General features: G+C 43.9%; 3 protein-coding genes across 5 annotated transcripts; all 3 read right to left on the reverse strand.

Annotated features, from left to right (window-relative positions):
• Positions 1 to 440: 440 nt before the first annotated feature.
• On the reverse strand, positions 441 to 4,645 carry LOC133913676 (nucleobase-ascorbate transporter 6-like). Its single transcript, XM_062356889.1, has 14 exons — positions 4,241 to 4,645; positions 3,988 to 4,085; positions 3,707 to 3,883; positions 3,504 to 3,604; positions 3,314 to 3,389; positions 3,178 to 3,237; positions 2,898 to 3,082; positions 2,656 to 2,752; positions 2,486 to 2,572; positions 2,330 to 2,388; positions 2,140 to 2,231; positions 1,599 to 1,676; positions 1,343 to 1,503; positions 441 to 853 (listed from the first exon to the last, which is right to left on the reverse strand). The coding sequence occupies exons 1-14, from the start codon at positions 4,338 to 4,340 to the stop codon at positions 635 to 637; spliced, it is 1,590 nt and encodes a 529-aa protein (XP_062212873.1). The 5' UTR covers positions 4,341 to 4,645; the 3' UTR covers positions 441 to 634.
• A 1,897-nt stretch (positions 4,646 to 6,542) lies between these two features.
• On the reverse strand, positions 6,543 to 10,356 carry LOC133913678 (calmodulin-binding protein 60 A-like). 2 transcript variants are annotated; one of them, XM_062356893.1, is made up of 7 exons: positions 10,013 to 10,356; positions 9,823 to 9,898; positions 9,128 to 9,177; positions 8,548 to 9,035; positions 8,027 to 8,187; positions 7,498 to 7,698; positions 6,543 to 7,381 (listed from the first exon to the last, which is right to left on the reverse strand). In XM_062356893.1, exons 1-7 carry the CDS (start codon positions 10,150 to 10,152, stop codon positions 6,797 to 6,799), a joined length of 1,701 nt encoding a protein of 566 aa, XP_062212877.1. In that variant the 5' UTR covers positions 10,153 to 10,356; the 3' UTR covers positions 6,543 to 6,796. The 2 variants fall into 2 exon arrangements, with proteins under 2 accessions (XP_062212877.1, XP_062212876.1); XM_062356892.1 differs by having other exon boundaries at positions 8,548 to 9,038; positions 10,013 to 10,354.
• Positions 10,357 to 10,945: 589 nt separating this feature from the next.
• LOC133913680 (mitotic-spindle organizing protein 1A-like) lies at positions 10,946 to 13,168 on the reverse strand. Of its 2 annotated transcripts, none has more exons than XR_009909074.1 (2): positions 12,690 to 13,168; positions 10,946 to 11,443 (listed from the first exon to the last, which is right to left on the reverse strand). XR_009909074.1 is itself a non-coding variant. In XM_062356895.1 (2 exons), exon 1 carries the CDS (start codon positions 13,031 to 13,033, stop codon positions 12,749 to 12,751), a length of 285 nt encoding a protein of 94 aa, XP_062212879.1. In that variant the 5' UTR covers positions 13,034 to 13,168; the 3' UTR covers positions 10,946 to 11,443; position 12,748. The 2 variants fall into 2 exon arrangements, 1 of the variants encoding a protein (XP_062212879.1); XM_062356895.1 differs by having other exon boundaries at positions 12,748 to 13,168.
• Positions 13,169 to 13,429: the final 261 nt, after the last annotated feature.

Genomic DNA, 13,429 nt, shown 5'->3' on the forward strand with positions numbered 1-13,429 from the left:
CAGCCGGGGGAGAGAGAGAGAGTTCATACCGCGCTTTCTTTGCTGCTTGGGGGCACGACGTGTGCGGAAAAGTTGTGGTTTTTTCTGGTCTAAAGGCAACATGAACAGAACAGCAAAATCATCTCAATTTCAAATTGCAACGCCCCATTATCCAGCAATTTCTCCATGGCCTGCAGCCTCAATCCTAGTTAGTGAAGGCCAAGTAATTACACTAGTTTCATCAGTTTTTTTTCTTTTTCTACTGCTGCCAAGTAAAATGTAAAACAAGTTCTCTGATGAGCCAATCCAGTCATTCTTTCAGCCAAATAGCTGAATTCAACTGAATAAAAAGAAGATATTCATATAGCAGGAGCATCAGCAGGACACAAACTAAAAATCACGGCTGAAAGATTGATTGAGATAGAAGTTAGGCATTTTTACTTTATCAAACTAACCGTTAATTTACATCCCAAAATATCGAAGAGCTTCTCCATTCCTTCAGAGTAGTTTACAAATTGAGCTCTATAAGATTCAGAACTCAGAGGTACAATAGCAATGGGAGAAACAGCAACGTGCCATCGCCAAAAATCACTTCACCAATGACTAATCGGACAATATTTCCCCTTTTCTGTTACAGAGAGTGAGTTCCACAGAATCAGAAGGATGGGAAGAACTTGTTGAGGTTAAAAGGGAGGGAGTAGAACTCCTCGCTGCGCGGGTCTGTCTTGAAGGACCTGAATCTGTCCCAGAAATGGTGCCCCCGGTCCTTCCTCACGGCGCCATCATGTCTGTGTATGGTGTTGTCCAACAAATAAGCCACGGCGCCTCCGACAAATGCTTTCGATGAGAACACCACGTTGATCATATCATTGAACTGGACATGAGCAGATGAGAATCATTAGTAGCAGGCCTTCAGCATATCAAAGTACTAAATTTACTAGAAGGTGTAATTCAGAACAAGGCGCCTGCTTTGAAGTTAAACAGCAGAGACAACTTTCGAAGGTACCATATCACTGACCATGACACTCACATAAAATTTGCAGATTATCTAACGTTATATCATCACCAAGATTATGATATGGAACATATCAGGATGCTTGGGTTATGGGTATCATATGTTACCCAAGTATTATTTGGTTACTCGACTAATATACACAAGAATCAAGTATAGGCTGTATAGTACCATAATACCAGATCACAGCGCCACAATCTCTGTGAACTATGATGTTCAAATATCAAAAATTGCTGCGAAAGCTAGTATTCAAAATGAGCATTTGACAGAAGTATAGAACTATATAAGTGTGTCAGCTAGTTGCCCTCAATGTAAAAAAGAAAACGGAATTCGATTAGAACTGGATCTTACCCATCTTGCATGTGTGTGTACTGGACCAAAGCCTGCGACAGAAGTGTACTCATTGAAATACTGTGGCACTGACAAACCCATAAACAAGGAGAATCCCATGATGAATTTTGTTTGGAAGCTATTCAGGTTGCAAAACTGAAGGAAGCCAACCCCTGCCACACCTGTTTGTACAGAAGCAATGCATTGCTTTTATCATCGTTCCACTATCATAAAGAAAAAAGGATCCATTGTTTAAAATTTGCTTTGTACTACATACCAACATATGCAAAGAGAAGACAATATATAGCTGCAATAATTGGGCCTGGAATTGATGCAAAAACAGCTCCAAATTTCCCTACAAAGGCAGCACAAAACCACTACCATTAGATACAGTTGATTATTGTCAGAAGAGCAGGAGAATGGTATGAATCGCATGATCGTATTTGCCATGATAACAAGCTTAAATAATTCAAAAAATGAAGGAAAGAACAGGCAACACTTTGCTCATCCTCTAGCTTTCACTAGTATAATTTTAATGTGGCAGCGGAGTTAATTTTAGTAAAATATGCTAGGGAGTCGGTATTTTCTTTGTTATCCTGGGTTTAAGCTTTGCTTTATTTGTTTATTTTGCAATGGTTAGACAACAGTGAATAACTTTGCCCAGGACATTACAGGAAACATATGTGCACTTCGTCAGATCATGGAGGACAGACCGATCTTCATATTTTGTCAATTTTACAACCTTAAAAATAGTTAACTAAAACAAAGTATGACAGCCACCAGTTGAATGCATGGTTACATCAAAGCATGAAGCCTACCAAGAATAGAGAAGAATATCATAAATCCAGCAGAGATTTGCACTACACGTCTGCTGCCAACACGTGTCAAACCCAGTAACCCAGCATTTTCCCTGTTACAGAACAGTGTAAATTATATCAGACCGATATCCAATAACATCCGGATCAGCCTATGAACAACAGTTCCAACAACCATTTAGAATCCACTTACACAGATACAGATGATCCAGCAGCCGTTCCAAATAAGCCACCCAACAAAATACCAACCCCCTAGAATGGCGCACAAACAAATTAGTTAGTGATGATGCTTAAAAGTCATTTGAATCTTCAGATACACTAACTGCAAATTAAGGAAACTAGATGATACCTGCCAACCAATGCCACGACTCATAACAGAAGGAGGGCATGGTGTCGCACTGGCATACCGTGAGACCGCAATGAATGCACCAGTGGACTGCATTATGCAGTAGGGAATATTAGTTTGTTGATATGCAATACTATATAGCATAGGAGTCCTGTATATCTCTGTGAATATACCTCTACAAGAGCAACAAAAGAAGCTGCCATCATAGCAAAAGCTTCACCAGCATCAAAGGTTGGTGCTCCCCATTGAAATGGATAAGGTACACTTATCCTTCAAATTGTACAGCAATAATCAATCTATTAGTAGCCAAGCAGTCTCTAGTGTGAATTGCAGAATGTACCATCCAGAATATAAATGCAAGCATATAGAGCTCTTCAGTAGGGGAAACAACATGCAAAAGGAAGCATGGTATTACCAGGAAGCGCCCCCAACAAGCCCAGAACGATCAGTACGGCAGTGGAATTGGGTTTTGGGAGCAGCATTCTTATAAGCGCCACCAACTGTCAGGAAGAATGCATAAAGCCACACTACGGCAACAGACATTATGATGGCAAAGCGCTCAAAGGCAATCCCCAAAAAGGGCACCAGATTTGGTATGTACTGCGAAAGAAAAACAAAAGTAACACATTGTTGATAAGGATCCAGCTACTGTTCAAGTTAAAAATCACACAAACATCCATCCTGATGCACCATACCTGAGAAAGAGCCACCAGCAGTAAAATCTGTGGAAGACCAATCTCTACACATTTTGCAACCTGTAGTGCAAATTCATGTCATTCTCTCACTGTTGTAAAATACATGCAGGCATAATGTAAATGTACTGAGACTCACACTAGGAAATCCTAGTTCATAGAGTCCAAATCCAGCAAGCGCGACCAGTGGCGCCGCAGACAGTGGGCTCAGCAGCCTGCAAGATTACAAGAAACTCGAATTAGCACAGATGAGATCGTAGAAGGTACACTGATCAATTCATCGCAACACATGGAACCTGAAACCTGAGGAGTGAGAGTAGGAGACCAACCTGACGACAATGCGCCAGAGTCCACTGAACCCCATGATGATTTGGAGCGTGGAGGCCACTATGAGCGCGCCCTGAGTCCCCCGCATGATGCGCACGAATTTCTGCAGCCGCAGCCCACCAGATTAATTAGTCAGTGCTATTACCACACCAAACCGCGTTGAAACGATGGAAGACTCGGCTCGGCGGGCAAGAAGGCGAGGTACCTCGTGGGGATCGGCAATGCCGCTGTAGCGGCCGGCGAGGATGATGGAGATGGTGGGCGCGACGAAGGTGTAGGAGCCCCCGATGACGGCGGGGAGGCGCGTCCCCAGGAAGCTCTGCAGCAGCGTGTTGATCCCCGCGACGAACAGCAGCGTCTGGATCACCCGTGCCTTCTCCTCCTGCCCACCCGAGAAAGGAGCGAGCTTTCTTGTCAAGCGGCGGCAACACAATGACACAACGAGAGAGAGAGAGAGAGAGAGAGAGAGAGAGAGAGAGTCCGTACATTGCCGCCGCCCATCTGGGGGACGAGCGCGGTGGGGATGATGACGGTGGTGCCAAGCATGACGAGGTAGTGCTGGAACCCGAGGAGGATGGCCTCCGCTGCATTGCGAACACGAACCAGAAGGAAGCCGCCGTCAGTTTCGGAGAGATCCAAGAACCAATGCGCACAGCCAGCGGCGGCGACAGGGGTACAGGAGCAGAGCAAGGAAATGCAGGAGGAGGAAGGGATTAACGAGGGGGAGTAGAGGACGTACGCCATGGGGGCGGGCTGGTGAGGCAGTAGGCGACGGCGGGCAGCTGGTCCTTGACGGCGTGCGGCTGCAGCTCTTCCTGCTTCGGCGCCGGCGCCGCCATCGCGCTCGTAGCAGCTGTTTGTTTTGCTACCTCCTCTCTCGTCCTCGTTTTTCGTGGCAGGGGGAGGCAAGGAGCAGGTGAGAGCAGTGCGTGAGACCGCAGTGAGCTGCAGAGCAGAGGAAATGTGGAGCGAGGAGTGAAGCACTGCAGCCGAGTGAGCCGGGCGCCTCCTGGCCAGTGCGAGTGGGGAGGCACGCACCGCGGCAGGGCACACGCAGAAAAACCAAGGCCGCGGCCTCGCACTGACGATGACTCTGCGACGACTCAACGCAGCCACTTGCCTCGCACATCGAACGGCGGCGCGGCACCGAGTTAAATATTCCCAGGCACGCGACGCCGAGTCACCGACGGCTCCCCCCCCCCCCCCCCCCTCTCTCCCCTCCGTAACTGCGGCCCGCAGTGGCACCGCGTCGGCGCGTCCACCCTGGCTCCATGTGTTTCCCTGTAGTACTGGCACGGTTCCTGCCCTGCCGCGGCGTGCGAGTACTGCAGCAGCGGTGGTTGCTCAAAACCTTGTCCTCAGCACGTCGCTGCGGAGTTACGACGGCCACCCCGTCCTCAGCACACGGGCGTTTCAAAACCTTGGATTGGATGCATCTCATGAATGCCGTTTGAGAGGCTGAGGCCGGCGGTTGGTTTGTTTGTTGCGAGCGGCGCGGCGATCTAGTTTTTCCGAGCACGATCAGGCGTACATGCCTTGCCCCTCGCCCTCTCCGAACTAGATGGAGGTGGAGCCGGGTAGGCGAGACCCCAGAAATTGTTGCGTTCGAGGTGGTGATATGACCGGCAAATGTTCGCTGCAAATTTTAGCTTCTTTGACTACAGCAGTGACAGGTCTGCTTCTGATTTTAGTACGGACACTACATTTACATCTATAAACATCTAAATAAGATTAATATCAAATGTTAATATTTGTACTTAGTAGAATGACCGTTAAGATGTTTGGTTTAAATCTAATGTTATCACGTCTAAACTTAGTTGTGTTATAAATTTTTAAACAACTATTTAGTTAACTATGTTAGCATTCTAACCTACGCATCGTATACTTAGTTTTTTTACCTAATTTTGTCATAGTTGGGGCTAAAAATTGATTAGTCATACTGCCATAATGAAGTTTAAGCATGATAAGTATAGTTACAACCTAAAAAGCCCCTGAATATAATAAAGGGTCCCGCACGGAGACTTGAACGCTTGATTCAAGCGGCGAGTGATCATCACTCATGGGGTCGTAAAAGCAAGGCCAAAGTTGCAAGGAAAGGATCTAGGGAACCTCCTCTCCTCATGTTTCTTTCTCTCTTTGTTTATTCCTAGGCGGTGGATTCATCTTGGGCGCAAGGAATCAACCGACTGACCGACCGAGATATCGTAAATAAGCATCCATAAGCCAGTACAAGATCAGGTTGTTTTTTCTGACGATCCTGCAAATCACACGGTAATGTCGTGTCGTAGAGCAGTCGTCAGAGAATAAAGACGTTGGCACCTGTCAAATACTTGTACTACCAAACACACGTCTTTCTGTGGTTTCCATTTCTTTTCGGTGATGATGGTAGGGCATCAAGGTTATGCAATACTACCTCAAAAAAAGGTTATGCAATACTTTAGTGCTTTCCCCAACGTCTCTCTGAGCCTCTAATCAACTCAAAAAAAGGTTATGCAATACTTTAGTGCTTTCCCCAACGTCTCTCTGAGCCTCTAATCAACATCCACTGCTACGGTGCTACCTCGAGTGTTTCGTACGGCTCATCATGTACAGGGATTTCAATTTCGGTTAACAATTTTTTTCGTTCGTCTGCGTAAAAACCGAAATTCATAAAATTTATCAAAATTTCAATTATTTTCGTCCTTTGCTAGGTTGATCCCATATATCAGTAAAAAAAATTCTAAAATTAAATATTTCGTTCTCTTCAAAATTCCCCTAAAATTTTAATCCCTGATCGTGTATAGTTGGGGCCTTCAGCTCAGCTTGACTGTTTGTTCCTTTTCTTTCCCCTCATTTTTGGCAGCCGGTATCTTTTCTAAAACAAGCTCCAAATCAAACTTGAGCAATGAGAAAAACAATATGACTGTTGAAGGGAAAGTTCTGTCGTGGGATGGGAAATGAGATTTTCACAAGTACAGAACTATAACCATCTCAAGTCAAGGATAGCTTCACCACAACAGTAATTTCCTACATCAGAAGATATTATGCGAAGTCGGCCAAGATATCACCAATACTTGCGCATTATATGCATATCACTCACCCTGTACAAAACTTCATCTGATTATTTACAGGCATTCATCAGAAAACTTGCTGATAAAAAGCTCATATACAGCTACCAGAACCAGCAGAGCCTGCCAATTGTGCCCCCAATCCCTAAAAACGAAAAGATAACAAATGACTCTATGCACATTATCTCCTCTCCACTCATATTTCACAGTTTAACTAAAGATAGAGAAAAGTACTCATATTAAAACCTTTATTTCCCATTTTTCTTTCTCTTAAGTGCAACGATTTTCTTGGTATAGAATATCCATCCTAACACATAAGACAATGTCCTCCATCCTCTATATGCCTTGGGCTTCGATATGGTTGCAATGAAGCCTTTCAGTGCAGCTCCAAGATCTTGTGTGTCAAAGGATATGCTGGGATCTAAGCAGCTGTAATAGCTCTCACTGAATGAGGGATGACCAGTACAGTCATTATAAACCAAAGAGTTCGAGAACTTCTCTAGCGTCTGAGATTCTTGAGGCGCTTCATGTCCACCAAGTGGGGACAATTCTGACTGAAATCGATTTTCATTGAACTCAGTCTCCAAATGACAAGGGTCTAACGCACTTGAGGGTTCCATGGAGAAAATGTCAGCTGATGGTATGGTTGAATGGCTCAAACCAAAGTCATCGGTACCAACTTGTGTGGGAAACTGGTTACATTGATTTTCTCGCAAAGATGGAGATCTCATATTGAAGAGCTGCGAAGGATTTTCCAGAAGTGTTTCGTTGTCACATGTCAAGACGTTCTTCCAGTGTTCATATGCTTGCTTCACAGCTGCATGGGCTTCAGCCTGTAAATAACAATCGTGTACAAAACAAATGGTCCAGGTCAAAACTGGTGGAGGGGGAGGGATGGCAGGTGGAACTTGTTGAACAAATTTAGACAGTGATGAAACATGACGGTTACCTTCTCCTTTTCGGTAAGACCATCAACAGAGACAAACTTGTCAGATATTAAACCTCTCACTTCTCCAACAACATTGAACACAACACCAGTTTTGTTTTGATTGTCTGGATAGTAGTAATGCATTTTGTCAGTGAGAACACAGGTTTTTGCATGCTCGATAGAGACCTCCCACATCTTTGTTGACATGCCACCACCTAATATCTGCATGATTTGAACATAGAACAGGGTTAGTAATACATATCTTTGCTGAACTGCAACTACCATATAAAACAACCTCATTTCCACAAGAAGACCAGTTACTTCACTGAAAAAGTGGATTTCCTACACAGGTGTAGCTTCCTAATTTCATGTCTCATTTATCAGCTTGCTATCACATTCGTTATAGACATAATGTTTTGGACAGGAAAAACTTCAACAAGTGACATATTACATAAATTCTGGAAAAAAAAAGTTGCAAAATGCGAACATAACAGATTCTGTATACAGGCACGCAGAATAGAAGAAGTACAAACGAAGAACAGAATGATACCTTTCGAAGTCTAGGAGCATCAAGATGTAGTAAGGTAAGAAAATCCTTGACAGTAACAATTTTCTCCCTATTCAAACGTTTGTGAAAAGCACCTTCCTTGCCAATTTTCTCCAGGCGCCAGACCTCATCTTCGAGAAATGGTGGGTGGTGCTTCTTGTACACTGGTCAAAAGAAGGAAGATATGCCAAATAAAGAACTGAGATTAGGTCATTTTGGAAGTATTAAAGGCAACAGAGAAATAATAGGTCTCAAGCATTCAATTAGAGTAGTAAATCGCTAGGATGATAAAAAAAATCCTTCGTTAAGGAAGAATACTGTCTGCTAGCTTATTATCATATATATTAAGCTCTGCTAAGCCTAGAGTACAAAAAAGAATTCACTTTTTATATCTTTACATGCAATTGTTAAATTAAATGCCACTATGCCAAATTGGTCGGAAGCCTAGCATGAGTCCAGCAGAAGCAAAAAAGTAAAAGGATAGCTTGGGCATTGAAACTTAAATATCCAATACATAAACTCACACTCTCCTCGATGATCCTTTACCACAAATGATTCGGTTTTTGCTTCCCGTACTCTTACGCCGTTGAAACAACCATCCTCAGTTCTTACACCTAGCCTGAACTTTCGGCTCCGTGTCCAGCTGGAGTTATCTGTGAATGAAAGTTCCTCTGCTGTTCCAATGCCTCCGATAAGGGCAACAAACACATCTCCAGAAATTAAGGGCCGTTTACCTTCTCTTTCTCTAACAATGTTATTGTTAAATTCCTGAGCTGTCCAGTTATCGTCTTCTCCAGCTTCAAAATCCCCCTCTAGAACTACAATCTCAACCTTCATCAGGGACTCCTTTCCTGATGCTACAACTTGTCTGGTCAAAGCATCAACTAGAGCAATAGTTATATTTAAGGAGCCCTCTCCTTCAATCTTGGAACCAGTAAATATTGGAAGAGAAAGTTTAGTCATGAATTGCAGCTGCAATTTTTTTGATGTACACGGAACAGTGTCTGTGACACTTCTAATGAAAAATAAGAAATAAAGTTGTTAGAGATATAGTGAACAACGCAAATCATGGTGGTTGTCAAAAGTAGTGTTGAAACACCATACCTTATCATAATGGCATGATTTGCAAATGCCGACTCAATTTCTTCTTTCACCTAGAATTGAATGAAATATCAAAACCATAGCTGGATGGCTAAAACAAACACATGGTTGAAGACAAACACTGGCTATGGTGCACTGTAAAATATCTCTGAATAGGAATGGCTGGACACAGAATGGTAACAGGGAAAGAATGATTTCTTTTCTAGGGTTGGAATGGTTCCAGACACTATCATGAGCAATCCTATACAAGTATACAGACTATACAGATAGAAGTCTAGCTTCTCAAAGGAGTGATTTGGGAACTAAACAAGACCTCACTTAATTACATTAAAGCCTACAATATGGTAATTTTTAGTCCAAATTTGCAGGTTTGCAGGGCTCATATATATTATGTTGGGAATGGTTGAAGTAATCTAACTATCTAAGCACGTTTGCAAGCTTTTCACGGGATTGCATGACTCAAAATCAATCTAAGCAAGTGTCATCTCAAGCAGACACAGAGGGAACTTGCAACAGGCTATGCGTCATTAATATAACCAAAGGTTCATTAGAAACCACGCTGCCCACAAGCATAGCCCTGTGCCTAATAGAATGAAAGGATAAACAGGCCAAATGACACACATCACACCAAATGAACAATCCTACGAAATTTTCAAGCCATGTAAGCGAGAAATGGGGCAAACAAGAGGTGGTCTCACCACTCTCCGGATGAGGGGCTCGAGCGCGATGAAGAACTTCTCCATGCTGGCATTCCGCATCACCTCCGTGATCACACTGCAGGAGAACAAGCCACCACGGCAGCATCGAATCAGGGTGGCGAGGTACGCGCACCGACGCAAGCGAAATCAGGGGGTTCCCATCGAGAGCGTGAGGGGAGGGAGAGCTTACTCGCGGAGGGCGGGGACCCTCTGCCGCTTCGGTTCGCTGGGGCTGTGGGGCAGGGAGGAGGAGCTCCCACCGGGCTCGGCGCCGCCACCTCTGCCGCGCCGCGGGCCATCGCTCTCTTCCGGCAGTCTCTTCTGCGACATCTCCGACCGCCACGCCACGCCTCGCCGGCCCTCGCCTCGATCACCGCTTGGTTCGCCTCGCCCCCCGCGTCGCAACCGCGTCGCAACCGCGTCTTGACCTAACTCCGCGCCGTACAGAGCCACAGAGCGACGCTTTCCTTGAAAATGCTTTTTTTTTCTCTCTCTCTAGAAAATGACCTGAAATCGCGCGACTTGAGACAGGAGGCCAGACCACCTAGACATAGCCCCTACAAAAAAGAACCGACCCAGTCGTGGCAGGCCGGGTCGGTCAGGCCGGCTTTTCTGTTTTAAAAAAGTTGATCGATTCGAACCGATTGTTTTGTATTGTTAGGTCTTGATTTGGCAGACACTTCAAGCCAGATCCTTTTAAGTTCGTAGATTAAGATAAACTAATTTATATCTTTATTTTTAGATTAAAATAAAAAATTAAAATAGCTTATCTAAATACTCTCAGTATACCCACTATAACTTATAAATTTCTAAAGCTAAATATACACAGCTTCGAGAATTTTTGAGCTAAAACTTTATCAAACAGACCTTAAGATTTAACCACAAATCCTGGCCCGATCAAGTTAAAATAAACCTCCTATCAAAAAAAAGTTTAAATAAACCTGTAGCTCTTAAGCAATACAGAATCGATGCATTGATCCTGGACAACTTGCAAGAGTTGCTAAAAAGAATTGATGGAATCTACGCAATGATGCATCACAACTTGCAAGAATGGTACGAAACCTTCACCGTTTTCTTCTGGACTGGATGAAATCGAGACTAGGATGTTGAATAACACAGCCAGTGGGGCACCAGTAAAATGGTATCACGATGAACTTCTAACAGGACAGTAGCAGAGAGATGAGATGTCATCCTACTAGCTTTTGACCGTCATCTGAAAATGAGTGTTCGATCAATGGCTATGACACGTTCCCTCACAGGATAAGCACATGACAATGCAAGGGACCGTATTTTCAATGGGAGGATAATTGACGGAAGACCGGGTGTCCAACCGATACACACACAACTGATGGAAATGATCCAATGATAAATGAAAAGACAATGGCCCCTCATGATTACTACTCTTAACCCGCACAACTCCAGCAAAGCATATGTCAATCTCGGTAGCTCTATGAACCACAGCTTTCTTGTAGAAACAACAGCCACAACATCACGAATGCAATTCTAAAGCAAGATTTGCATCTTCCCTGAGATGGTGACTCCTATTCATCCAGCAATTCCAGCACTGAATTTGCTTTACTTCAAATCGACCACGTCAGTTCCACCCAGTCTTTAATAGTACCTGCTTAAACACAAACAAATGCTTATATCATCACCATCAAGAGAAAAAGGTTTGGGATAAAATTAGGCAAAGTCTCAGATCCCAATGCATTAGATAAAATGCTGCTGTGCTGATAGCTTGGATTTCACCCCAGGAACTCTGTGGACGAATCCAAAACAAGACAAGCAGTAAGATAATGTTAAGTAACAGATATAAAAAGTTGCCACACTTAGTGGTTGCGCATCATCTGGAATTTGAAACTCACACAAATTGCACCAAACAATTTGCAACTTAAGGTAGTCAGTATAAGAGGGCAATTGGTGTGAGAGCATCATTGTTCTAAGGCTTAATTTCATCCCAAGCAATATCAATATCAAAAATCTATTGCCAGCATTCACCAGAATTAAAAGAATTAAAATACTTGAATTCCGATTTTACCACTTGGTGATAAGAGACTTTAATGGCTTATCCAGCACTAGGAGACAAACGAAATTGGTACAGGAAAGCCGACTAACATACATCACGTTGTCTCATTCTATGAAAACTGATTATCTATGTTCGTAACAACTCAAAGTACAGATTCGCCAAAAATAAAAAAAGAATCTCACGGTGTAGAATTTACCATTGCAGTCAACAACAATTTCAATGTTTGGCTTATTGGTTCTTCTGATTAAAGACAGTGAAACTGATCAACCCATTGTCCTCAATTATCACCTCTATATTTGATCAATTATCCAAGGACAATGGAGTAACTTGTGGGCACTCTAGACTCTACTATATCATCAACTTGCTTGATGATGGGGACTGGGTAGGCAAACATTCTCAACCAATGTACATAAATGATTAATGTAATTGTGGCAGCAACACACTTGCACCATGACAAAAGTGCTGCTCAAGAAGGATTAGTTAAAAGCGAGGCCTCTGGCATAAGAGATAGAAAACACTGCAACTGTTTTTGTTGCAGAGAAACAACAACCGAACTCCACAATTCATGTAACTTTTCCCTATTTTTAGAAATGGCAGACTCGAAATTAACTGTATGTAACCCAAACATGGACATCGTAATTTGAATCTTAATGTCAACAATCTCTGTAGTCACGTCGTACAGATACACATTTTATCTGAACCAATCCACGTACTAAAATGTAGGAATTACACAACGTCCATGCATTATCCCCTTGCGGATCACAAGCCAGGAAGCAAAATTACTCAACATAAGGAAATCCTATATCCTACATTCAGTCATTCACAACGCCTAAGTGCATACCATGGGATCTAGTGATAGTTCATATGGATCTCATCGGGGAAGAAGGGAGCTCACAAACCCTAGGGGTGGCGAAAACCGGAAGGGAACAGCGAAGCGGCTGTCGGGGTCGGTGCCGCGGGGCCGTTGCTCACGGGAGAGGAGACGGCCGCGGCCGCCGGGGGACCGGCGGAGGAGAGCTCGCGGACGAGGGCGGCGAGGGCCTCGGGGTTGGCGCCGCGGTCGCAGAGCGCCATGAGCAGCGACAGGGTGTGGCGATCGAGGCCGGTGCCCAGGATCTGGGACATCTGGAAAGCCAGCTCCAGCGACTCCTTTGCCTGCCTCGCCGCCGTCGCCTCCGTCTCCATCTCCGGCGGCGCCGTCGCGTCCGGCCTCTGGTAGGTAGGTGGTGTGGCTCTCTGGCTTGAGTACTGTGCGCGGTAGCACAGTTGGCTGGCCGGTGAAAGCCTTGAGATTTTGTTGGACCCACGTGCCGGTGGCTTTCGTTGGGTGGCTGACCCCACACGACAGTGGGTCCATTCGGCGATTTGACAGTTCGTTCTGGTTTGAATGTGAATTTTTTTTTTAACTCACTCGAAAATGCAAGTTACTGTAAGGATCTATTTGTTTCTACTTACAAATTGTAGATTATAATCATAATTTATAAGCTAAAATAAATTCATTTAATTATAAAAGTTAGATGGTTCAATTCAGCCTCTATATTGTTACTTTTACAATCCAATTTTTATAATCCTTAATCTATA

This window comes from Phragmites australis, chromosome 3 (assembly GCF_958298935.1).
Source record: "Phragmites australis chromosome 3, lpPhrAust1.1, whole genome shotgun sequence".
Lineage (NCBI taxonomy): Eukaryota > Viridiplantae > Streptophyta > Magnoliopsida > Poales > Poaceae > Phragmites > Phragmites australis.

Bases quoted from the DNA above. Each gene is read 5' to 3' on its own strand.
- LOC133913676 (XM_062356889.1), bottom strand. From the start codon at position 4,340: ATGGCGGCGCCGGCGCCGAAGCAGGAAGAGCTGCAGCCGCACGCCGTC. The intron at 2,753-2,897 runs GTAATACCATGC...TACAATTTGAAG, and splicing joins CTTGTTGGGGGCGCTTCCTG to GATAAGTGTACCTTATCCAT. The intron at 2,573-2,655 runs GTATATTCACAG...TGCATAATGCAG, and splicing joins CTTTTGTTGCTCTTGTAGAG to TCCACTGGTGCATTCATTGC.
- LOC133913678 (XM_062356892.1), bottom strand. From the start codon at position 10,152: ATGTCGCAGAAGAGACTGCCGGAAGAGAGCGATGGCCCGCGGCGCGGC. The intron at 9,899-10,012 runs GTAAGCTCTCCC...GTTCTCCTGCAG, and splicing joins AGGGTCCCCGCCCTCCGCGA to TGTGATCACGGAGGTGATGC. The intron at 9,039-9,127 runs GTATGGTGTTTC...ATTTTTCATTAG, and splicing joins AATCATGCCATTATGATAAG to AAGTGTCACAGACACTGTTC.
- LOC133913680 (XM_062356895.1), bottom strand. From the start codon at position 13,033: ATGGAGACGGAGGCGACGGCGGCGAGGCAGGCAAAGGAGTCGCTGGAG.